Here is a 26439-nt window from a genome sequence, read left to right on the forward strand (position 1 = left end):
CATTTTTCCCGGTCTGAAACACTTTTTTGCAAAGAAAAATTCTACTTTGAAAAATCATCGTACAGAGTTCTGCCGGTGATCATTTTTTTTCATTTTGACATATACTTTTCGGTGAAATAAAAAAATCTGTAATCACAGTTCAAAAACATGCTCAAAAATGCAAAAAAATAAAAAATGACTTGCAACAATGAATTTTTCAGTAATTGTTGATAATTTGTTTAAATTAAAAATAATTAAAAAACTTATTACACCATTCAATTCTACGGAAAAAAATACAAAAAAACTGTGTCTCATTGTGCATCTTTTGAACAAAATCATCTTCAGCGATGAAGCTCATTTTCATCTTGATGGCTTTGTCGCATTTGAGGTTCAGATAATCCACGAGTGATTGTTACGGAGCAAATGGATTCAAAACATGTGACTGGTGCGGATTTTAGACTGGAGGCATCATCGAACCATTTTTCTTCGAAAATGCGGCTGGTTAGGCAATAACAGTTAGTCGCGACATGATAATCCACTTTTTTGTGCCCAAATTGCAAAACTTGAATGTGGACGAGATGTGGGTTCATCAAGACGGTGCCACATGCCATACATCCCGAGAAACAATTCAATTACTGCGCGAGTCATTTCCTGGTGGTGTAATTTCCCGTTTTTTCTGATCAGATCTTGAGATTTAACGCCGTTAGACCTTTTTCATTGCAGTTTTTTGAAATCTAAGATTTATGCTAACAAGCCCACGATCATCCACGCCTTGAAGGAGCTTTATATCAAAGCTGCATTTATGCAAAACGGCCATGGAAAATTTCGACAAAAGACTGCGTATCTGACAGCAAAGCTGTGAAGGCCATTTACCCGATATGCTATTCCATACATAACCCTACACTTTACGAATCAATAAAAAATGTACAATTTTTAATTACAAAACCTAAGTATTCTATCAAAATTACTTCTTGCGTGAAATTTTGAACACCCTTCGTTTTTCGAATCTCACGTGTCTACGCCGCCACTGGGCAGCGCCCGTACTCGGTTGTATGTGCGCGCTTATCAGTGTTGCCTGTCATGTTTTTAAACCAATTGCATGAAACTAACGAGGTGACAGAGAGGGAACTGCAATGGAAAACGACTTTGTAGGAACAGATTGCTTTTTTTATGACCTTGAGACAAGTCACCATATTTTTGTGGTCGAAACATCAAAAAATGTTATTGAAATGAAATGTTGAAGTGTTTTTTAATCAATTCAAATTTTTTATAAAAAGAATTTGTCTGTATTTTTTTTAAAGCATACTGTTTAGTTTGTGAATCTCAGTGTCAATGACCTCTGACATAGTCCCAGTTAGGGTGAACTACACTTCAATCCACTTGACACGATATGACAACAGGGCGCTAGCGAGTAAAAAACAAACGGCGAACCGAAAATGGCTGAATGTCACCGTTTTATTTAATCGCATATATTTTAGGTTTCTAAAGGTCAAAAGCCGCCTCCGCATAAATGCGACCCCCATTCAAAGTTGCACTCTCCGTATAGGGCGCGCGATATAAGTTTTACCTTTGACCATCAGTTGCGCCGTGTAGTTCGCCTTGGCAGCCGAGTTGCTGGCCACACAAGTGTAAGCGCCGCTATGCCTCGAAGACACCTCTTTAAATATTAACACACTGTAGAACTCAGCCGCCCGCTCCTCCACCTTTGGCAGTACAACAGAAAAACAGTTTCATTATTTTCGTTTGCCACACTCGGCGCGAAGTTCTGTTTCTCCGCTACAAAGCGATTCGAGAAACAATAAAAGTGAATAAGTGACTCGGGAGTGCAGCTCGTTTGACTGTTAAATTTAATTGGTAGTCGAAGAATAGGAGCAGATATGTGGGGATATTAGTATACACTGAGAAAAACGTTGACGCGAAGCGCAAAATTTAACGCAACGCTCGTATGGCCCTTTTGAGTCTGATAGTGATCTTCCAACAAGAATATTCTATTACTCAGTACTGCACACTTCAGCTTAAAGTGTAAATTTATTAATATGATAAATAGCAATTTATTTGTTATGGCATTCGCCTACTTTATTTTCGCAATTACCCCTTTAGTGAACGATGACGCATCTAATTTTTTTAATAGAAAAGTATCGGTTTTATCGAAAAATTTCAGAAGAGCCTGAAGACTTGTTATTAACGCAAACAAAATAAAATTAATCAGTTTACATCAAACATTAACGCCAATGTCATGTGTACCTGCCTGCAGATGGCGCAGCGACTCTTACCGAATAGTTTCACTTTTCTCAGTGTATCCTCGACGCTGACGTGTTTTGGGGATTTGGCGTTCGAGGCCCGTATAGGCAGAGCCGCGCCCGCCCCTATTGTACATTTTTCAGCGGGAGCTATCACGAACATAACCAATTTTAATACAATTTGTGTATCGTCAATACCTGAAGCGAGGCCGGAATGGATTCACCGTCTTTGTGCCATGCAAAATGTATCGGCAGGTCACCGGAAGTAACGGAGCAAGTGACTTGGGCTCTTTTGCCCTCCTGCAGGCTGGTTGAGAAGGAGAACGGTTCGATTATCGGGGGGCTGTGCACGATGAGTTGGATTTCCCTCCTCGCCGTTTCCCCCTCCCGGCTCGTCACATAGCAAGCGTAAAAACCGGAGTCTGTCGTGGGGTCTAGGCGGGATATCGTCAGGGATCCACCTGGTCGTAAAAAATTATGTTAGTTACTCCGTTTGTTTTTTTATTTATTTATTTGCCAAGCTTCCCCCTCGCCTAGTTTACTATTTTCACCATTCAAACGAGTAATATAAGAAAGTGTATTAAATTTAGTTGGAAACTGGGTTGAAAAACTGAAAATCCGTTGTACAGTAGCGTATTAACTGTAAACAAGGATAGAGTAGATTATTTATGTGCATACCTTCATCCAACCGGTGTCTGAGATCCTGAAGGACCTCTTGGCCATGTCTCTCCCACCTGACAGAATCTATGGGGTATCCCGAATAGGGGCAGTGAATAGTAACATCCGCCGTAGCTACCGCCTTCACGGGACCTATGGATCTGATGAACGGCGGACCTATGACGTTTTGAAAATAGTAAAGACCATCTTAAATGTTATTTGATATTTAATATCGTTATATACAGTGTGTCGACAGTATTATTTGAGTATAGATCAACGTATCAAAGAAAAAGTTCTACACAACATTGGTCCGAAACATTTTCGACAAAAAACAGTTTATATTGAACTTTGCGAGGTCCAAAATCAAAGCTTATAAAATAAATTAACTTCAGTATGAATGATATTTAATTGTGACCCATTTCCTGTTGTTTTTGTTGTTTCCCTAACTGTGCTCTATCCGCAAATTGGGAGTAGTTGAGATATTAAATTGTTATTACCATTTTTCAGGTGTTAATCTAAAACCACAGACAATATGGCTTCGCTCCAGACCGCTACTAGAATAGGACAGCAGTTTTAAATTTCTGAATTGCCGGTAGAGCAAACCAGCAGCAGAATTTTAGGAAGAATCAAATTCAGCGGCCCTTATTCCTACGCGTATCCTAGCAGCATATAAACAATAGTTTGGCAATGTTGTCACGCGCACTTAGGATTTATTTTGTACACTTTTTTATCAATGCTCGTTTATTGCGTTACTATACAGCGTGGTAAAAAAGTTCTGCATAAAATTTATATTTTTATTAAACAATTTTTTTTCGAAAAACGGTGAGACCCGTCGATTTTTATTTAATCCAGGGCACCTTGTTATGTGGAAAATTTTTTTCGATAATCCACTTACGGCAGCGATGACATAATTTATTTTTTTAAATGACAACGCATATTTTTTTCGTTCGAAATTGATGACAGTGATAATTATCTAAACAACGGTGTGACAATTTCGATGTCTTACATAACAATTTTTTTTTAGAAAAATGCACCTTAAGTTCTTGAATGCAATAATTTGCTGTTTACGGATCAAATGCCTTAGAAAAAAATTTATTCGGCAGAAAGCATTTCAGATAACTTAAGTTGCAACTGGTGTTATGTAATATTTGCGGAATTATTCATCAGATATTGTCAGGATCCTGATTAAACTGCAAAATTTAGAACCAAGTTCAACCGCACAAAATCCAAATAGTATGTAGCAAATTAAGGTCGACTTTTTGTCTTCGAGTTTGCCGATAAATTCCTCAAAAAAANCAAATTTTCCACATGCAAGTTATTATGATAATACCGTTGAAAAAAATTTTTAATTTACTATTTGTTTCGTTAAAAACAAATTCAGAATTATCAAACATTTAGTCCTGTATTTTTTCTTTCAATAATTTTAAGGTCTTTAGTAACATATTCTGTTGAAGTGTCCCCACAGAAATATATTTAAAGGACTGAGATCGGGGCTGATTTCTGACCACCTAAGGTTTCTAATGATATTACTTTTAGTGTTCGTTGACGGGATTCTTCCTCCAAAGTAAATTTGCCCATATTCCTGAAGAACTTTCGCACATTATTGTTATTTGAATAATACAGTTTATGTTCTATTCTGATAATGATAAATCCCATGTATTTTTAAAGGAAGCTTCGTTTCTGCCATTTTTATCTGATTGTGTGACAGAGAGATAGAGTTATAGTGTGTCTTCAGGAGTTTCTGGGGCCTCCCGAGCATCTTCAGGAAAGCGCGCGGTCTGAAGCGATAAGCTATATTGTCTGTGCTAAAACTATGCAGCTCTTATGAAGAACGATGGTGTATTAGATACTGAGAGTTTTATTCCTCGCCGTAAACGAGGACCACAATTTTTTGAACTTTCTAATGACTATGCGTTAATTTTGTTTTCCACTGCATTTATTATTATATTTAACGAAATATTTACTCGTTAACAATAATAACCGCACTAACAAAAAAAAAAGTTAGGCTTCTTTTTAAATATCTACCTTTGAAATGAATGTATTTCAGACCTATGTCGCATAAGATTTTGTATTGATTTTGCGGTGTTGTATATACTAAGAAAAACGTTTGGTTATAACAAAATTTAACATTTATTCGAGCACATATTAATTATAATTACATTAATTGCAATTCTAGCAGCGAATTTAATGTAAACTTTCTCAATCTACAATTTTGTTTTGAATAATTTGTTTATACTAAACAAATTTATTAACCATTAAAAAGTGCAGTGTATCAAAAAATGTATTAATCTACATTGACACTGTAGCAAATATATTTAAATAATGTATATTAACGGCTAATAAATATTGCTATTACCCGTAACCCTACGTTTGGTTGCAACAAATAAACCATTTATTTGTTTCAACAAAATCGGTAAAATAAAATGTTTTTATTGTTTATTAAATAAACCAAATAATTTTCTTAGTATGAAATATTCAATTAAAAAACAGTTGTTAATATGACTTTGCCCGAGACCTAGATAGTGTTTCTATGTGTTCTGAGCGTTCTCTTCCTGGCGGGGAATTAAGAAGAACGGCTGAGATTTCACTTTAATTTACAGATTTATATCTGGGACGGTTCTGTTTTAATTCGAGGAGACCTCGTATATAAGACTTAAATGTATTAAATGCGCACTCTTGAAGCAGCAATGAATAAAACATACCGTATATATTGAGTCTAGCGGAGTGCTCTGTTGATCCTAGGGAATTTAGTGCCCGACAGCTGTACAGTCCGCCGTCTTCTACACGTACGTTGGTGATGTTCAAATGACTAATCACATCCCCAGCCTGATCAACGTATTGACTTATTGCGTATCTGGAAAATTTAAATTCAGACTTAATGGCTGCTCTTCCTGTAATTGTATTAGGCATTCTGCCCCGTGGATTTATGGCGCTATTCGAGAAACCGTAAACTATTACGGCCTCGCTAATATTTACATGAGGCAAACGAACAACGGACGTCGGTATCTTTCATTGTTAGCGGGCTATAAAAAAAAAAAACAGGAATTAATTATTTTTTCTCTAAGCTTCCTTGTTCCATTCCTCGGAAAAGATTAAAAATGACATTTTACTGGTTTTCAGGATATTTCCGACTCCGGGAAGGTATGAATAAAATAGAGCCCCCGGGCCAGATTTTTAATTTAGGCATACAAATAATTAAAAATGATTTCCTTCTTTCATACTCCTTCGGCATCCGGGTCGCCGAGATACTTATGGGACTGATAATTGCGATTCGTATTATTTATATAATTGGACTACTTATGGATCACGAGTTTCAAGAAATTCTACAGGGCGATCCGCCACAGGTAGTACCCTATTTTCTACGTTATCTTTAGACGAAGGAAAAAATGTAATCAAAGTTGCAGGAAGACACTTTGGCATCGCGTTTCAGAGGTTTCGCTAACACGAGATTTTTAAATAGCTTACGACTACAGTCTATCTCTAATAATAATGGAGATGCGGCCAAAATAATGTATCACGAATTTGTTATCACCTATATCTCCCGTACTATTAGGGATAAAATCATCATTGTAATAAAAAGATGTATATACAGGGTGATTCATTAACAATGGGAAAGTCGAAAGCTGAAGATACTACACGTGGAATGGTGACCATTGACGCAAACATGCCTTACCCGAAAGTTGATAGTTTCGGAAATACAGGGTGTTGAAAGTTAAAATTTTAAATCGTTTTATGCGATTATTCTGAAAATATGTAGGTTAGGAACTTGAAAATTTGTGAAACTATATTTTTTTAGGCGACGAATAAGATGCGTGTTGTAATTTCAGCATTGCTCATAGAGGGCGCCACTTACGACCAATTTTACCGAAAATTTAGTTAATAACATTTTACCCTGTATATTTAACATGAAACTTGATTCAAAACCTGAAAGAGCTATCATTTTTCCATTAATTATGTACTCTTGTTTCATTTCGGTATCTCGATCCGTTTTCGAGAAAAATCGATTTAACGAACACTATGTTTTGATAATATGAGAAATTAAAAGCGAAACAAACCAAGTGTTTCTTCGTGTTATTACAACAATTAACAATAAAACAAATAAAATACGTAATTATGATTTAAAGTAATTGTTCGAAGAATCCACCGTTGACACTGATACACTTTACACGTTTTCTGAGAGATCTTCGAGTTTGAAACAACATATTGGGATTGCGTCTGACTTCGTTGGCAGCGATTTGTATTCTTTGCCACAACTCTTCACACGAGCCAATAGATTCTTTGTAAACTATATCTTTCATTCGAGACCAAATAGAAAAATCAAGAGGATTGAAGTCCGGACTTCTGGATGGCCAAGCAAAAATGCTTACATGGCCAATCCAGCGATTTGGAAAAACTGCATCTAAATATGCACGCACTGGCCAAGAAAAATGCGGTGGAGCTCCGTCGTGCATGAACCACATGTCTCTTCTTAAATAAAGTGGAACTTCTTCAAGCCGTGGAAGCATTTTTACTTGGCCACCCAGAAGTCCGGACTTCAATCCTCTTCATTTTTCTATTTGGAAGAATCTATTGGTTCGTGTGAAGAGTTGTGGCAAAGAATACAAATCGCTGCCAACGAAGTCAAACGCAATCCCAATATGTTGTTTCAAACTCGAAGATCTCTCAGAAAACGTTGTGTAAAGTGTGTAAATGTCAACGGTGGATTCTTCGAACACTGACTTTAAATCATTATTACGAATTTCATTTGTTTTATTGTTAATTGTTGTAATAACACGAAGAAACACTTGGTTTGTTTCGCTTTTAATTTCTCGTATTATCAAAACATAGTGTTCGTTAAATCGATTTTTCTCGAAAACGGATCGAGATACCGAAATGAAACAAGAATACATAATTAATGGAAAAATGATTGCTCTTTCAGGTTTTGAATCAAGTTTCATGTTAGACATACAGGGTAAAAAGTTATTAACTAAATTTTCGGTAAAATTGGTCGTAAGTGGCGCCCTCTATGAGCAATGCTGAAATTACAACACGCATCTTATTCGTCGCCTAAAAAAATATAGTTTCACAAATTTTCAAGTTTCTAACCTACATATTTTCAGAATAATCGCAAAAAAACGATTTAAAATTTTAACTTTCAACACCCTGTATTTCCGAAACTAACAACTTTCAGATAAAGCATGTTTGCGCCAATGGTCACCATTTCACGTGTAGTATCTTCAGCTTTCGACTTTCCCATTGTTAATGAATCACCCTGTATAGGGTGTCCAGGTACTTGACACAAAAATGTCGAATAGAAATAGATGAAGTCAAAATAATATCAGTTCTTCATATAATTTTTTTTCATACGGGCCTTCGTTAACAAATTACGGGCCCTCAAAGATGAAAATTAAAAAGTTATTTTTATTTACGGTCTCTAAACTATTATCTTCAATATGATACAATTTTTGTGATCGATAACACATGCGTACAGCTTGTTTTTAATGTTATAAGTGAAACTTCATTATGCCTAGAATGCCAGGGACGGACTATGCCCAATGGTTAAAATTTTAAATTATTTTTGTAACACACTTATTCTCGTTTTTTTTTCTGTTTTGTGTTATATGTAAAGTGGGTTTATCAAATTTTGTTAGTGAAAATTACGTTAGTAGGCAGTAAGATTTTCTAGGCTCTTATTTTAAAAATACGTACGGTTCTAACATAGTAATTATGTCCAATTAAAAATTAAAAACAAAAAATGGTGGAGGCGCCGCTAGATGTGCACTGTGACATAAAATCACAAATATTTCCTAAACTGTTAATTTTACCGAGTTGGCCAAGAGGGTATTATCGTTGGCAAATTCTTCAGGGAACTTATTTTTGATGCAGGCAGATTGCGATCGTCATCTATGAAAAAATCCTGGGTTGTTAACCATTGGGCACAGTCCATCCCTGGCGTTCTGGGCATAATGAAGTTTCACTTACAACATCAAAAACAAGCTGTACGCATATGTTATCGATCACCAAATTTGCATCACGCTGAAGTCAATAGTTTAAAGACTGTACATAAAAATAACTTTTTAATTTTGACTTTTGAAGGCCCGTAATTTGTTAGCGAAGGCCCGTATGAAAAAAATTGATATGAAGAACTAATATTATTTCGACATCATCTATTTGTACTTGTCTTTCTTGTATCAAGTACTGGGACACCCTGTATGTTACACAATGATTTGCAATGAGCGCAAAAAATTTAGATCAAGAAGTAGCCAACCGTTTTTGTTTTTTAGATATCAAAATCAAATTCCAGCCATAGCTTTACTAAAAAAAACATGGAATGCATTGAAATTTGGTACAGTTGAGTTTTTAGAGTGGTTAATCATCTGCTACTATTTTTCTTAGTGACATTTTATAACATAAAATTTTGAGGTTAGTTTTTTATGATGTATCTAGTGGTTGGTACACTACTGTTATTAAAATCGCTAAAAACGCAATTTTCCGTCCTAAAATCAACCTGCTTCTGTTTTTAGATACTTCAACCATAGCTTCTTCGAATGAAAATAAACCAATTTAGATCAATTTACCTTCACACATGCAAGCAATATTGCTTCCTGTAGAAGTTGCAGGTCTTCAAAGAAACTAAATAAAAAATACTTTTGAAAGTGTGCTACTTTTTAATTAAGCAAAATTGAACCAAGGTAATCGTTTTGTCCTCGTCTAAGGAAACTACTTAAAACATATTTTTTTATTTTCGATCATTTTGTGATCGCCAAAATAGTATAATTGCAACCGCGCGACTGAAAATCGTAAGTGTGAGCAGGTCTAAAACATTTCGCCGCTCGCTACCATTGGCGATTGTTGGCACTGCCACCCAAACCGCAAAGAACTACAGAACTGCCTATCCATTAAAATAAAATCCCAATTTTACTTTAATATTATTGTGAGGAAGAACAGGATAAACAAAGTTTTTTCTTTTCATTTTTTTACGTTACGCTTAAAGCATCAGAATCGTAGGAAAGTGACGTCACATTTCTGACGCTGCAGCGTCCAATCAGTGAACAAGCACAAAATTAGGCGACAATTTTGCATGCTCCAATTAAGCAACTTGGGGATACACTTTATAAAAAAAAGGTGTAAACTACCTGTGCCCGGATTTGACGTCTGAAAGCGGTTCCCCATCGAGTAACCATCTAAACTGTGGTGGCGGCGACCCAGTCGCCGAGCATCTGAGAGAAACCTGCGGTCCGGGCCTCATCGCCTGCTCTATGAACGTGTATTGCAACTCTGGCACAGTATCTGGAAATAAAAAAACGTTGGCTTAGTTTCAGTAAGGATTAGGGGCTAATGGGCCATATGTGGCAGATTCAGTTTCAACAAAGTTGGCGATAATATACTCATAGTTCGTTTTCGTTTCACAGAAAGATTATAATGGCATAATTAATTTTTTAAGAAAAAATTTAAGCATACAACTTATTAAAAATACTTTAAAAAAAGTAGCGAAAATTATGCAATAATAATTAAAATACCGAAAATAATGTTAAATCTATCGTAAGCTTTCTGCGAATGTCCCTCTAGGTAGCTTCACGAATGAATTGAATTGATTTAACATTATCACTGTGGTGCTCATAGTACTCTTATTATCGTGGTTTATTGTTTACAGCAGTCTTTTAAGTGCTCCAAATGACATGTGTGTATAGTAACGCGGAATTAATTAATACTGTTTTCATTTATGGCGAGGCAAGACAAAATGCTAGAGATGGGATTTGGTATTATGTTCTACATACCATCAGCTTTCCAAAAAGACCAAATACTTACATACAATACATACAAAACATTTTAGTTTATATGGTCTAAATGCTTCTGTTTTCCAGAAAACTTATTAAGAAAATTAACCATAGATATAAGCCGACCCTGTGCATCTTGTGCATGTGCGTTGTTTATTGCAGTATTACTTAGAAGGCGTATAAAACTAACCGTGTGACGTGTACTATGGGAACAAATTATTACTCGTTTCATTTTCAGACAATTTAAAGGTTTGCCGATTTCCATTAACTGTGTGCGTAGTTCTTTGTGTATTAAAACTTTCACATTTATTACTTTTGGCGTAAAAGTATATTATTGTCCACACAACTTGTTCCTATTTTCGTAATTAAGTCAGCAGGGTTTTTACACACCGACGCTATTCTAAATTCTCTGTCCACCGATTGCCAAGCCACCCATTTTTTTAGCCGGCTTTCGAACAGAAAATGCATCTTCCTTTCGTCGCAAGGTCGTCTCCAATCTTGTAAAGGTTCTATGATCAGGAATGAGGCACTCTGGATACCTTTCTCGATATAACTACAGCTCTTGATTTTTTTTGTTACTCGCCGTAAATTAGCAACATATTAACTTATTCTGAATGAGAAAATATTGTGTAAGCATAAAGTTATACGTTTGACGTTCGTATTGAGTAATGACAAGTATTTTGTGACATTTATGCACTTTAAACAACGAACATTCAAATTATTTCCCAACGACTACTTGATCCTTCCACCGCTAATGTGATTTTTAGGTGGTATTTCTTTTGAGACTCTAGGACGATATTGCTTATAACTTTTAAACGAGAAGTAATACAGAAAAATGTCTCTAATAAAAGTTTATTAGAAAAAAGAGAGCTTTTTAACAGGAAAAAATTTGGGTATGTTTCTGGAAAAAATATAATTGATGACGTCATTAGTAGTTTAGATAACACTTTTCCAAATTTTATTTACATTTTTTGTATCCTCACAGTAGGCCCATACTATCAAGTTTGATGAGACACTCTGTATATTGATATTATAAAAAAATAAGCTAGGTGGGTATGTTTTTTTGCGTGGATTCATCTGATGGTCCTTATTTATAATTTAGAGGGTAAAAATGACAAACTATAACAACCGGGCGGAACGCTTTGGTGATATCCGACACCGTAGCGGTTTACTTGCCAGACAGCGGGTGCGAAAAACCAACCGGAAATGAGTTCCGACTTCCGTCAACAATATATCATGTAAAACCACGTTACCTCTCTTTTCTCATAAAATAATTTTATACTTGAATAACACCGATTTCGAGTCTACTGCTTATTAAAGACTTTCTTTCGGAGGAAAATTAAAGAAAATATCATTAAAACTTGGGAGGAAAGTGATAAATTGCTTCATTAAAGCATATTTATGAAACACTCTCATGAAAGGAGCTACTAGGAATATACAACCCCATTCAAAAAGGAATTTCATGGCACACTTGAAACGAAAAAAAAGTCCGTATTTACCAGATCGGCAGACACGTCCCAACGTTTATTCCTAAAAGGAACCGTAGACGCTGACGCCATAAATAAAGCTCTGTATATTTCTTGAATAACGTTTTTACAGCGTCGTTATTGAAGCTCGAACAATGCCAACACTTCTCAACCTGTCAATTATAATACTGCATTCGGGTGCATTTAAAAAAACGTCCTTTTCACGCCAGATTTAATTTTCTACATATTGCTGAACAAATTACGTAAAACAAATTTAATGTAAAATTTTTAGATGAATTATATTTATAATATATTAATGAAATATTGTATATTTTTTAAATCTATCCATCCACACAGTTTGCAAAGTCATGTGTCAAGGAAATTATTTAGATTAAGACCTCAATTTTTATATGTATTATAATGTGTTCAAATATTATAATGATATTATAGTCTTTTTATAATCTTTCCATCCACATGTACATAACAAGTCACCACTTCACTGGTATTCATAGTAAAGAGATAATCTCTAACTGAAGCACCTTAAAAATTAATATAAAAATTAGTAGTAGTAGTAATTATGAACAGATACAAACCCATATATTTTTTATCGTTTAAATAGAAGTAAGAAATATGAAAAACTAAGTAAGACCAAAGCGTATATTTTCAAATTTTACACCGTTTGTGGGTAATTTAAATGCAGATATTATTAACTATTCTTACCCTATATTAAATAAATAATTTCTACTACATACTTTATTTATGTTGTAAATGGATGTAGTGTAATTAGTTACAGTTTTCCGAACCTCATAGAAAGTTTGTAGTAAAATATCTAAAATAGACGGAAAATACTAAGTCCTTTAGGGAATTTAATTCCGAACATAATTAGGAATATAAACACTACACTGGCTTATTCAAAATTAAAGATATTTTGGGCTTTTATAGCCTAAGTAAAGAATTTTAATAAATTTCACATTATCTCTAGCGCATTCGCCATAATTTCAAATTTGTGAGAAAAATAAATGGTCAATGTCGATGAAACTCAACAAAATCATTTCTGGTTGAATCGATACTAAAATTATAATTAAATTAAAACAAATTAATTGATGTCATTACCAACGGTATTGAAAATAGTTTTGATAATTGTCGATATCATTAAATGTTATTAATTAACAATTACAAACATAACTAGTTATCAATCTTGGCTGAATATTTAATTTTATTGCCACAGATATTAAAAGTAATTATGATAGTGGAAATATTTAATTGGTCGAAAGTCTAAATTTTAATACAAAATCTGTCGAAACTGACATTATAGTCTAAATATTATTTTTCATAAGTAAAAAATTTTTCAGATAGAACTTGCCAGAGGACGATCTGGTTCAGGAAACTCGAAAAACTATTCTAGTTCTATCTCATCTCAAAAACTATCACACATGGTAGAAGACCTTAGTCACCCTTCGGATAATTCACATTAGTTTTTATTTTTAATGTGTTTTTTACACAAATTTTAGTACTTAATTTGTAATAGTTAATTGTTTCTATTAAACCAAAAGTTCCTATAATCATTAATATTTGAATAGGATTTATTATATAAAAAATTTGTTTAGTTGTAAGTTCGTTGTATTCTATTTCCGATCTTTTCTACTTCTAAGATGCAACCGGTGGTTTTTAAAGACTCTTAGAAAGTATAGTATAGTTTATAGATCTTTTACAACTAGAATACGTAGATTTTTATGCAAGCAAGTGACACTCGGCCAGTTCTTTTACATTTTTGTTGAAGCTTTTGCCATTCAGCGATTATTTAGCTGTAATAGAGGAAACTATATATTTATTATTGGACTTTAGTAATAGAATCAACCATAATTTCTATACCCCTGGACATTTACGACCCTCATATCAGAATTGTCAACATCAAGAAGTAATTATTAGTAGTTTTTAGTAAGAAATTCGTCTATCACAGCATTGTACGGGTATTGCGTATGTTTTTCACATCACATTAATATTGCTTACAAAAATAATGAAGTGGTACTTTTTTAGGTCCTTGGTACAACATTTGCTAATGGCTGAACTTGAAGTTCTTAGTCATCGAACCCGTTCACTTAGAAGTGTAAGAAAATATTTTAGTTACGCAAAAGCTTTCGACAGATTTTCTCGAAACTAATAATTGTACGTATACAGGGTGGCCCAGTTTCGGATAGTTTGATATATACACTATATTCGAAAAATGCTTCGTTAAGGAAATACAGGGTGTTCAAGAAAACGGCTAAAGTTATTTCAATGAAATTTTGTAGACGTTAACTACCATCGAGAGAACGACGTGAACTGATCCCTTCATCCCTTCATAATGCATAAAGAAATTATTCAGTTTGTAAACCCCTTAAAACCGTACTGCACTGGATCCCTTGTCAGGCAATGATGTATTACTTTGCATCGAATATGATCCTACTATAGGTATGAATAACCTCCCGTTCAGAATATACAAATTATGTTACGAGTAAATACAACAGCAGTGAGTGGTCCTCAATACGTTTTCTATTGACACTTTTTTTCACAAAAAAACTATTAATTACATATTCTATACAGTAAACTGTAGTGCCATTTAAAACATTTGTTCACATTTAACATTCACTCTGTATATGTGTAGTAAATTAATAATTTCTATTAAATAAATGAGACAAAAAATAAATAATATTTAAAAAAAATTTTTCTTTTTTAATGAAAAAAATATATAGATTTCTGCGAATTAAAATATTTTTAAAAGCATAAAAGATGCAAAATGTATCATTTAATTTAGCATATGTGAAAATTTCAATCATTTGGATCACAATGAAGGAAAAATCGCAGTGGTTTGAACTCTAGAGGGTTTCTATGGGATACTATGAAGTTAAAAAAAAAATCCTTAGTCTATTCACTATTTGTAAAGTATAAAATCCCTATATTCGCAATTTTTTACCTTTTATAAGAACGTCTAATAGAGGATAGAGGATACTTTGAAGTTTTCAAGACCCTGCTTAGATTTTCTGTATGATCATTAGCTCCCGAGTAATTATTCTATCAAAGCTAAAAAGGTCATTTTTGCTTCGAACGACGATAACTAAGCGACAAATCAGCGTAGAAAGCTCTTGAACAGCTCAAATTAAAGAGGATTAATCAAACTAAAAGGGCTGACAGGTGGGATTGCCCACAAAGAAATTATTGAAGCCCTTTCGAAAGAGAAGCAAACATTTTTTTTCGCTGGGTTTTTTATAATTTTTGTCTTTCAGTTCCTGAAACTAGAAACCTCGAACGTCAGTTAACTTTTTTATTGCTCTATGATTTTCCAACAAGTTACAACCTTTTGAATAGCGCCTTATAAGTTATCACTTTTTTCTCTAGTTCTGAGTAAAAGCACAAAATACAGAATCGTTTCTCGGATTCTAATTCGCGGTGTTCATTTGGATGCGACTGGAATAAAAGGCTCTCAAACGTATGGCTTCGGTTATTACTACAATCTTTCCACTAATAAGTTTCCTTTTAACATTTCTATAAAGATGCCGCCGACGGTTTGAAAATAAGGAATTGAAAGCGCTTGAAGAGGATCAAAGTACCTACGTAATTGCCATTCTAGTTCGAATGTAACTTACTAATGAACCGTATCGCATCGCTGTTTGGGTTCGATAAACTACAGAGCGCTGATAAAATAAGCCCTGTATGGAAACTTCTCACTACACAACAGAACAATCATTAATCCAGTACATTTAACAAATTTAACGGCAGGCTTGTTAGGATGACCAATAACAAGCCTTTCGAGCACAACTGGCCACGATGTACGTATAATCTCACGAGCTATATGACTTAATCTGATAATAGATTTTAAATCTCATTCCCCGGAAGGAAGACCAATTAAGTTGAAAACTTTCCAATGGGGCCCCCTTTTTGCATGGATCATTTCATCGCTAGATTTATCGGATGGCCCCGGGAATAAATCAGCGAATAATAAGGAAACACGAACAATTATGTATGTTCCTGCATGGACCATTTCATCTTCTGATATATCGACTAGCAGATAAATCAAGATCCAAAGCCCGGCCCACATAAAATCAATCTTAAATTTCATAACAAACAGAAAACCAAGTCGTGTTACGAACCGTCGCGTCGCGTCGACGCGACGTAAGGGAAGCTTGAACTCCTGCAACACCACCGCTAGATGGCACTACTTATGTCTCACTGACAATAATTTATTTTGGAGCTTATAGTTAAATTGATTGAGTGCACCTGAACAGAGCACATAACACATAAAATATAATGGAATCTCTATGGTTTATCTTGAAGGTATTTTTGTTATGCAGCCTAAAATACACTAAATCTTAGTTAGGTACATATCCATCGTAGGGCGCTAGTGTTGAAATTTCTGAAAAGTCCCTGGGGTATGATTGGTTGCCTAATAATAACATTATGTCAGTATGTCTATCCGATCCTGCTATGACCGCCATGAGTTTCTTTGAGGTTAAGTTTTCGTTTGTAGTGGTACGTATTTTCGTGGTGTTATATATATTTTTGTTAATTTAATTTTTTCTTTTTTTGTTATATGTATTTTAAACTAATAAATTTTTTATATTAATTTTCTTTTTTTTTTTTGTACTACAAATCTTANTGTTATATGTATTTTAAACTAATATATTTTTTATATTAATTTTTTTTTTTTTTTGTTACTACAAATCTTATAAATAGTGAAATCTTGCAATATACATATGACGATTACATTTTGTACTTAACAAAATTGATGAATAAACTGGTATTCTTGCATATTATACATTACTGTTTATTTGGTGTTACTATGATGAGGTCCATCAATAATTTTACCAAAAGATTCATAACATACATTGGTAAATACGGAATGGAAATTTATGGGCTCAGATTTTAAAGAAGCCTGAAACTCAAGTTAATGTATTATTTTGTTCAGTAGCAAACTATTTTCAATGTATAATTTTATGTGTATAAGTTCTATATTATTATTTTTTTTAATTTTTTCAATTCAAATAAGAGTCTCTCTTTCAGATTAGAAAAACCGTAAATATTCAAAGCTAATGGTGGGAAATGCAGTGGTAAAACACTTTCGAGATGAAATTTGAAATTATGTAACTATTGAAATATTCATAACTTTTAGGCCCAGTTTTTAATTGTTGGTTATCGCCATATGAGTAACTAAATAATGATTATCGCTAATTAGTAGTTAACCCTAACTTTATTTTCTTCTATTGAAATTAAGAACAATTTCCTCCAAAATTGAAGGTTAACTTAATCAAAAATGTATTTGTAAATTAGCTTTTAATTGTATATTACTATCACGAAATCTTCATTTGAAAAGTGTTCAAGTATGTGTGATTGAAAATTAGTGTGAATTAGTTATGGTAATTTAAAATTTCTTTTTTATTTTATTTCTGCATTTTTCATCGTTAGTTTTGTATATTTATGGTTTTTCTAATCTCGTAAAATTAATAATTTTACCACAGAAATATATTGTCATCTATGTGTAATAGATGGCGCTAAACTGAATAATGAAGTGACCTATAAATTGTATAAAGAGTTAGGTACATATCCATTGGATGGCGCTGTACGATAAATAAATTCTCCAACAAAACTTCACTACTGCAGTTTCCATTATATTTTAAGTGTTATGTGGAACAGAGATTCCATAATTCGGAAAATAACCGGGGAAATCGGAAAAAAATGTTTTTTCCGAAAACATAGTGGCCAGAGTTTAATTTTCCCGAAATATTCCGTTCTTTTCTAAATTTTTTCAGATTTTTATCAGACGTCCCAATCGTCCCATTTTTTTTAGAAAATTTGGACCTCTACCTATAAGAAAAAATCAAACAAGTTGTGTATAAAATAACCAATTAAAAGGAGATTTAAAGCTTGTCTTTCTAAGCGTTGCCATCAGATGTCACTATTAGTGATGTCAAATACAGTTACTTTTTAGTATTCGTTACTTTTATCTTGAGTACTCATTACTTTGTATTCGTTAATGAGTATAGTTACATGTATAGTCCGGTCGGCACGATATGCGGCTTTTTTTCTACGCCAACTTCTCGCAAAAGTCAACCACACGCTCGAAATACCCTACATTGTCAATATTAGCGAATAAACTTTTATCCATTGCGGCTACATCTGTTCCAAGTGAAAGTATATTCTCTAAGGCAGGTCAAATAATAACAGAACGGCGCAATAATAGATTATTAGAATCCAAGTATGTAAACAAAATCATTTTTCAAAACTGCAACGATTTTTTGTTTATTCATAAAACTTTGTAGTAGTAGGCATTCGCACAAAACAGTAAATAGCTTTGAATAGATAATTTCAGCTCTTACGTACGACTTAGAAACTTGCAGGTTTCACAGTTCGTTTTGGCATAAATTACGCTATCTTGTCATCTGTGAGTAAAACGTGTACCTTATTCGGACTCGGAAATACTGAGACCTACATTTAATAATCTTACAAGTTGTTTAACAGTTTTCCAGAAAAATCAGGTGCTTTTCTAAAGTCCGAAAATGTAATAGCGTCAAGAAGACCTTGCAAAACCATTTTTCTCTTACATTTTATCAGGCCTGGGACTGACAGTGTCAATATTTACTGGCATGTTTAAAAGTGGTTTGACAAGCAAAAGTAAACCTCTAACAACAACTAACACAAAACGCAAAACGAAACAAACTGAAACTCGGAACACAACCGTCGCAACTTGTCATATCTGGACACCTTGAAAGCCAACTCAATGGTTCCTCGCGCCCAATTCTTCTGTTGGGAAAAGTTTCGTGTAAAAACTGACTAACAAATCTTCTAGAGTGTTTGTTAAAAAGTTTAAATAAACTGCTCCAGTTAGATGCTGGTCAAAAAAGAATGGTCCAATGACATGGGTTCCCAAAATTGCTCACCACAAGTTCAAAGACCATGGTTGGCTATGAGTTGTCAGGAATTGTTTTACTGTCATAATAATGTCAAGTATGACCATTAACGAAACCATTTTTATGACAAGTAGCCTCATCGCAGAACATGACCCGTTTAAAAAAATCCGCCGAAAGCCTACTTTTAGTAACTCTTGGTGTAATTAGATGCGATAAGGATGTGCTGTGCTGTGCTTTTGTAAAATCCTATGTGTCAACGTTGTACTAATACAATTGCAAGGCCTTCTTGATGCTGTTTATACAGCTACTTTTTCGGAAAAGAAAAGAACCCGATTTTTCTGAAAAACTGTAAGAGATAAGTATGGACAATCTTATATCAATCGAAAGGGCATTTAATTTTGCATTCACCCATGACAATTGATATGGATCATTCCATTTGAAAAAAAAAGTTTTTCAACTCGTAAAATTATTAAATGTAGATCTCAGTATTTCCGAGTTTAAATAACGTACACGTTTTGCTCACAGATGACTGTGAAAACTGCAGGTTTCTAACTCTTACGGTTTAGACGCTACTTAGCCTCATTTGGAGAGCTGAAATCGTGATTTTTTTCAAAAACAACTGATTATCTCGAAAAACGGTTAAGTTTTAAACATTTAATAAACTCTACCTAATATTAACCAAGGAATTCAAAAACGCAATAATATACAGGGTTTTCCATTTAAAATAACATATGTAGCGCCCACGCAAAATGGAACACCCTGTAAAGCTAAAAATATTTTCTTTACATGGCCCACATGATTCCAGACAACTTTTATTAAAACCATTTTTTTATAAATTTTACAGTTACAGAGTTACAGAAGAATCCCTCGTAGGTGGAGCACCCTGTATATGTAGAGTACAGCATACAGCGACAATAATCACTTACCTCCAAGTCGAAGTTCAGCACTCCCCTGAGCGCTCTCGCGATCATTGCGGACCATACACTGGTACATCCCTCTGTCATGGCGTGTAACTTCGCTAACTGCCAGGACTAACGGGCTTAACAACTTAACTTTTCCATTTCCATCGGTGGGAAGCACCTCCCCATTCCGAAACCACTGGATCCTGCCCACAGGGGATCCGGACACTGTGCAATTGAAAATTGCACTCTCCCCCGAGTTGATTACCTAGGAATAAAATTAATTTAATTTTGATTCGGACGCTCCCGCCGTACACGGAATTAATTCAGGTGTCGGGCCCTGAGGGCCGGAAAGGAATGAGGTTTCATCTACCTTTGTCTTTGATTCATTACGTTTTTATCGTGTAATAATGTTCAGGCGCCGACACTACACACGGGCGTGCGGAGACTGCGAGTAAAAAAATTAGGGAGTACAAGTTGCTATGACTTTTTTTCCTAAAATAGTTTTTGAACTCGTAAATTTATGCAGTATGTTTAAATTATTTGCAGAAAAATAGAAAAAATGGGCATTTCCAACATATCTTTTTGTGAGATCAGTAGAGATGGCATCAGATGGAAGATCATCTAATTTTAACCAAGAACGTTAGATTTGAGTCATTCACGTCAATCAACTCGGAAATTGGACAGTACGATGAGCTGTGACCAGACGACCATAGTACCATAGTACCAGTCGATCAACAGATTGTATAGATGAATCATGTTTTGAGCGAAAACATCAAAATCAGCATGTCAGTATTTGTGGCTCTTTGCTGGTCGTCATGGTTTAGCTCGTCAACATCGTTTTTGTTAGAGGTGATGAAAACTGGTGCTATCCATCCGCTTATGCTGACGTTGAGTATCTGATGGGATAAATCTACAATGAACTGGTTCCAAGTAATGTAAACATCACTGCTGATATTTATTTCCAACAACTCCGTCTTCCGTCATAGAAGCAGCGATTCAAGAACTCGGTTGGAAGGTTGTTCCATATCCGCCATGTTATTGCTTCGTCAAATCTCCATCTCTTTCGTTCTCTATCGAATAATCCTCGCGGATTCTTCTTTAATGACGACATCGCTATTCAAAATTGGTCTCTTCCATACCACTGGATTTCTTCAGGCGTGACAGATTTCTGGAAGGAAGTGGAAGAAAATATATCCTTGATTGTGGGATAAAGAAGACTTTGTCTACAGTGAACTGTTTCCGAGGAATGTAACCATCGTTGCTAAGGTTTATCTCCAACAACTCCGTCTTCCGCCCTCATACTGCTAACATCATAGAAGCAGCGACTTCTCCAGGTGTGGATATAAAAATCTGACAGATTGTTGGAAGGAAGTGGAAGATAATAACGAGCGTTCAAATAAAAACGTGGTCGAAGTTGGCTCTGACACATTAGACGTAGGGAGTAGCTTATAGCGACCAACTTAACCTCATTTCTCAACGAGCTGTATAGCAGCTGTCAGTTTCAATAACGTTAATGACTATATAACTTTATTTTAAAGAATAATCGTGATAACAATAACAAACAATTAAAGGAGCTGCGGAAAGTGTCCCCCTCCTTGTTATAACAATAAATTAAAGCAGCTGCTGAAAGTGTCCCCCTCCTTGTTCCAAGCACTTTTCACACCTGTTCCTCAAAGAATTAAAGACATTTTCTAAGATGCTCGGGGTATTGTTAATTTCACGAATCTTGTCTATAAGTCGAGCCTGCAGATGGTTTAAATCAGGAATAGGCAGTTCAAAAATAGTGTTTTTAAGGTAAGGCCACAAAAAGAAATCACACGGCGTAATATCACATGACCTCGGTGGAAATTCATGTTCAGCATTGAGACTTATTAGTCGATTTTGGAAAACTTCCCTCAACATATTCATCGTCTCGCCTGCCGTATGTGCCCTTGCGCCATCTTGTTGAAAGTAAAAGTTTGTAATTTCGTTTTCTTCCAGCTGGTTAACAAAAGGAGCGATAATTTCTTCTCTATACCTTTGCGCAGTAAGAGTACCATTAAAAAAAATAGGTCCATAAATCCTCCTTCGATTGAGAGCACACCAAACTCCAATTTTTTGAGCGTGTAGAGGGCCCTCGACAAAAAAGTTATCTGGTTTTTCAGAAGACCACATTCTCATATTCTGTGAGTTTACGTAACCACTTAAATGAAACCAGGCTTCATCAGAAAAAAAGGTGATATTATGAAGTTCACCGTAGTTGTTTAAAAACCATTCACAAAATACAGCCCGTCGCGGAAAATCAACTTCATGAAGTTCTTGCTGACAAGTTAAACGATAGGAGAACAAACGCAAATCTTTTTTTAACACTGTGTGGCAGGTACCGACTGATACTCCCACCATTTGTGATAAAACACGTACAGAAGTTCTTGGCGCATTTTCCATTATTTGTTGGACATTTTCTTTTAATTCTTCAGTCCGCTTTTTAGGTCGGCCGCTTCCTTCTTTTCTTGTTACACTGCCCGTTTCACGAAAAACATTAACACAACGCTGAACTGCACTTTGAAAAATTTTGTACTCAACAACGCCGGGAAATTGATTTTGAAATTCTATGAAACATTCCTCAATAGAATACTTCCATATTCCATCAATCTTGCGTCCATTTCTAAAGTAGGACTCTATGATAAACACTTTTTGTTCTTGAGAAAACACCATTTTAAACGCTTTTTAAAACGAAAATATTCAAATTGATAGCGGCGATATAGCGCTTTGACAGATGACGTTTAAGTTCATTTGCTATACGCTACGCCCTACGTCCAAATTTTCAGAACCAACTTGACCACGTTTTTATTTGAACGCTCGTTATATCACTGATTGTAAGATAGAGAAGGCTTTAGCTCCAATGAACTCTTTCCAAGGAATGTACCCATTACTGCTGATGTTTATTGCCAACAACTCCGTCTTCCGTCCTCATACTGCTAACATCATAGAAGCAGCGATTCAAGAACTGGGTTGGGAGGTTATTTCTCATCCGCTCTATTCTTGCTTCATCAAATTTCCATCTCTTCCGCTCTCTGTTAAACAATCTTCGAGGAATCTTCTTTAATGACGACATCGCCCTTGTTCCTTTTCTTCTTCTTTAACAACAATGTCGCTCTCCAAAATTGGCCTGATGAATTCTTCACTTCAAAACTACTGTTTTCTTCAGGTGTGGAGTTAAAAACTATTCGTGAGATGAACAGAACTGTTCTTAATACGGATTTCATAGGGAACTGCGATAATTTTTTCAATGAAGAGGCGATTATATTATTACCCAACATAATTTGTTAACTAGTTGATACAGTTGTTATCTGTGAGGTGAGTAATAGCTTTTTTTGGGGGACGTTTTTCGTTGAATTAAAAATCAATTAATTAATGAACGGGTCATTTCTGACTGAGCTAGTTTATATAATGCAAAGGGTAGTGAGTTGAATTCGGATTAGGGAGAGTGGAGTTTAAAATGCGGATAGCATGACCGTGTAAATGTCTTTCCAAATATTCCACGATTTAAATAAATTACTCCTGTTGTTTATTGTTATGCAGGCCATTTGTGATCCTTACGGGGACTAATGGATCAGGAACCGTAACGAATTAGATGGAATAAATACTATTTTATTTATTAACTGTAAGCGGAAAGGAAGCTACAGAGATAATATCCAAAGGATTCTAGTATTCGATTTCATGCTGTAATACCGGACTATTGCCTCCGTCCTCATTTCTTATTTATTACGTTTCGCTAGGAAATTGCAGAAAAACAAATTTCGTTTAAAGAATAGTGCCGCGAACTTTTTTAATAAAAGTCGACAACTTTATTATGTAACTTTTTATTCATAAATTATATAAATTAGTTGGCATCAAAACAAAAGTACGGAGAGCTTTTCGCGATTCGACTTCCTCTTATTTAATTTAGCTGCAAAACTTGCGAGTTCTCCGCAATGTTGTCTAAACAAATTTTAGAGTCTCGTGGGAATCAGCGAGAATTCCCCACTACAGGATGTCGCCAATCCGCCACCGCAATCTTACCTGTAACTGAGGGAGCACGTGAACACTTAGGTAAGCAGTGACGGTTAGGTGTATGTCTAATCGTTGTTCTCCAAAATTGTTGGACACTTTGCAGGTCCACCTGCCGGTATCTTCGGCTTTCAGTCTTCGTATGTGCAAAATGTCTTGAGAGGGCTCAAATCTGGCTGACGAGTGAACTGGTTGCAGGTGGCCATTAATTTCACGAAACCAACTGGAACAAGACCAATTTGTGCTCAGTTAGTCTGGCATGCCTCAAGGAGCCGTTCTCGGCCCTTCACTTTCCGCTACTGTCATCAATGACCTACACTAGCTATGTTTAAGGTATTCACATAAAATTTTACTTCCCTTATTTTTTAAATTTGCGAAAAAATGGTAAATGCGATTTCACAAAAATATACAGGGAGTTTTAGAAAAATTTACCACAATTCAGGAACTGATGGAACATCAAGAAAATAAACAGATTTTTTTCCTATGGGTCATGGGTATATCGTATTTTGAGCATATCAAATTTTAGCCACATAATCTCCAAAAAAAAAGCGGTGTAATGCATTGAAATTTGCTACAGAAACGACCTTGAGAAGCTAATCTTCTGAGTTTTCGACCATCGCTAGAGGGCGCTAGCTACAATTCTACCTAGTGACATTTTATGACACTTGAGATTAGAAGTTCATTCAATATTTTGTCCCTTACGTCATATAAATTAATTTGTTATTATACAGGGTGTAACTAAATAAGTGTAAAACATTTAAGGGGGTGATTCCTCATCGAAAAATAGATAGGAACTTTCATATAAAGAAACTTCATTGGAGCATCCCTTGTTAAGATACAGCCCCTTAAAGGGGGTACATAAAATTTGTTTAACAATTTTTTTCACAAGCACTAAACAAGTTACAATATTGAAATTAACCTGACATTTTCTACTACCAAAAAGACACTTAGCCAGTAATTTATTTGGTTTACCCCATGGTTGTAAGGGGTGGAAAACGCAACCCTTAAAATTTATTTCCAACGTAACTTTTTGTCTTATTATTTGTTTACCATTTATTTCCGATAGCCTGTTTCATTCTAAAAAAAAAATGTCTCTTGAATTTTTTGCCCAAAATAAACCAGTTCGCAGCAAAAAATTATTTTACGAACAACTACAGAGATACATCGTCATAAATGCGAACTGGATTTACTGTTATTTTGTAGTTACTACCTGCATTAAATGATTAAAGGGGAATAATCAAAACTAATTTATTAATAACAAAACATACAACATGTAGAAAAACTAATAAATAAATTGTCAGTATCGCTAATAGCGGCCTACTAGATAAATTAGTTTCGTATTTTCGTTTTATGGCGATATGTATCTTGTTCGTAAAATAATTTTTTGCTGCGAACTGGTTTATTTTAGGCAAAAAATTCAAGAGACATTTTTTTTTTTAGAATGAAACAGGCTATCGGAAATAAATTTTTAAATGGTAAACAAATAATAAGACAAAAAGTTACTTTGGAAATAAATTTTAGGGGTTGCGTTTTCCACCCCTTACAACAATGGGGTAAACCAAATAAATTACTGGCTAAGTGTCTTTTTGGTAGTAGAAAATGTCAGGTTAATTTCAATATTGTAACTTGTTTAGTGCTTGTGAAAAAAATTGTTAAACAAATTTTATGTACCCCCTTTAAGGGGCTGTATCTTAACAAGGGATGCTCCAATGAAGTTTCTTTATATGAAAGATCCTATCTTTTTTTCGATGAGGAATCACCCCCTTAAATGTTTTACACTTATTTAGTTACACCCTGTATATTGTGCTCCAGTATTTTTTTCTTAATAAAATAATTTTACATTTGTTTAGTAAATTTAATAGTAAAAAAGCATAAATATGCACTGGTCTCGTGGCAATCTTGATTTCAACGACAATTTAAAACTATGGTGGCCATTTTCGAGTTAGCTAGCGAATATAGCAAACACAATGAATACACATTACTCTTTATGTATCTATCATCGCAAACTTAACAGACATATCGTTCGCACTTACTTTGGTCATATCTATTTAAACATTATGGCTATTTTTAATACACATAGTAAAAATAGCCAACATAGCAGCATAGCGCCCTTTGTGGTTTCATCGTCTACGTAGCTAAGTTGCATTTAAAAATATAGCCAGTAATCAAATTAGAATAATTGTGGATATTTTTAAGACACATAGCGAACGCTCAAACAGAGCTATTTTAGTTATTTTTAACGAGCATAGCGACGAGCATAGCTAACGTAAGTTATGTTCGACGTCCAAAATAATGGTGACTACTTTTAATATGCAGCAAGCATAGCAAGCAAAGCTAGTTGTAATATTAGCCGTTTTTTAACGAGTATAGCGGCGCAACGAACATAGCGTACAAAACATAAGCTATGTTCGACGTTTAAAACAATGGTGGCCGTTTTTAGTATACATAGCTCATACAGACCCCTGAGTGGCCTTAACATAAAGAATGTGTTTAATTGAGAAGAATCATTTTAAATACTAATTCTTATC

General features: G+C 34.7%; 1 protein-coding gene across 1 annotated transcript in view; it reads right to left on the bottom strand.

Annotated features, from left to right (window-relative positions):
• The window catches only part of LOC108908956 (Down syndrome cell adhesion molecule-like protein Dscam2), a 306735-nt gene that overhangs the window by 69648 nt on the left and 210648 nt on the right, over nucleotides 1–26439 (bottom strand). Inside the window, exons 7-13 of the mRNA XM_023457289.1 lie at nucleotides 23924–24134; nucleotides 19907–20147; nucleotides 9992–10145; nucleotides 5579–5730; nucleotides 2898–3053; nucleotides 2418–2680; nucleotides 1547–1682 (exon numbers count right to left, since the gene is read on the bottom strand). Coding sequence (XP_023313057.1) covers nucleotides 1547–1682; nucleotides 2418–2680; nucleotides 2898–3053; nucleotides 5579–5730; nucleotides 9992–10145; nucleotides 19907–20147; nucleotides 23924–24134 — 1313 coding nt within the window. The remainder of the gene's footprint in view (nucleotides 1–1546; nucleotides 1683–2417; nucleotides 2681–2897; nucleotides 3054–5578; nucleotides 5731–9991; nucleotides 10146–19906; nucleotides 20148–23923; nucleotides 24135–26439) is intronic.

Source organism: Anoplophora glabripennis, unplaced genomic scaffold, assembly GCF_000390285.2.
Source record: "Anoplophora glabripennis isolate ALB-LARVAE unplaced genomic scaffold, Agla_2.0 scaffold9, whole genome shotgun sequence".
NCBI classification, from domain to species: Eukaryota; Metazoa; Arthropoda; class Insecta; order Coleoptera; family Cerambycidae; genus Anoplophora; species Anoplophora glabripennis.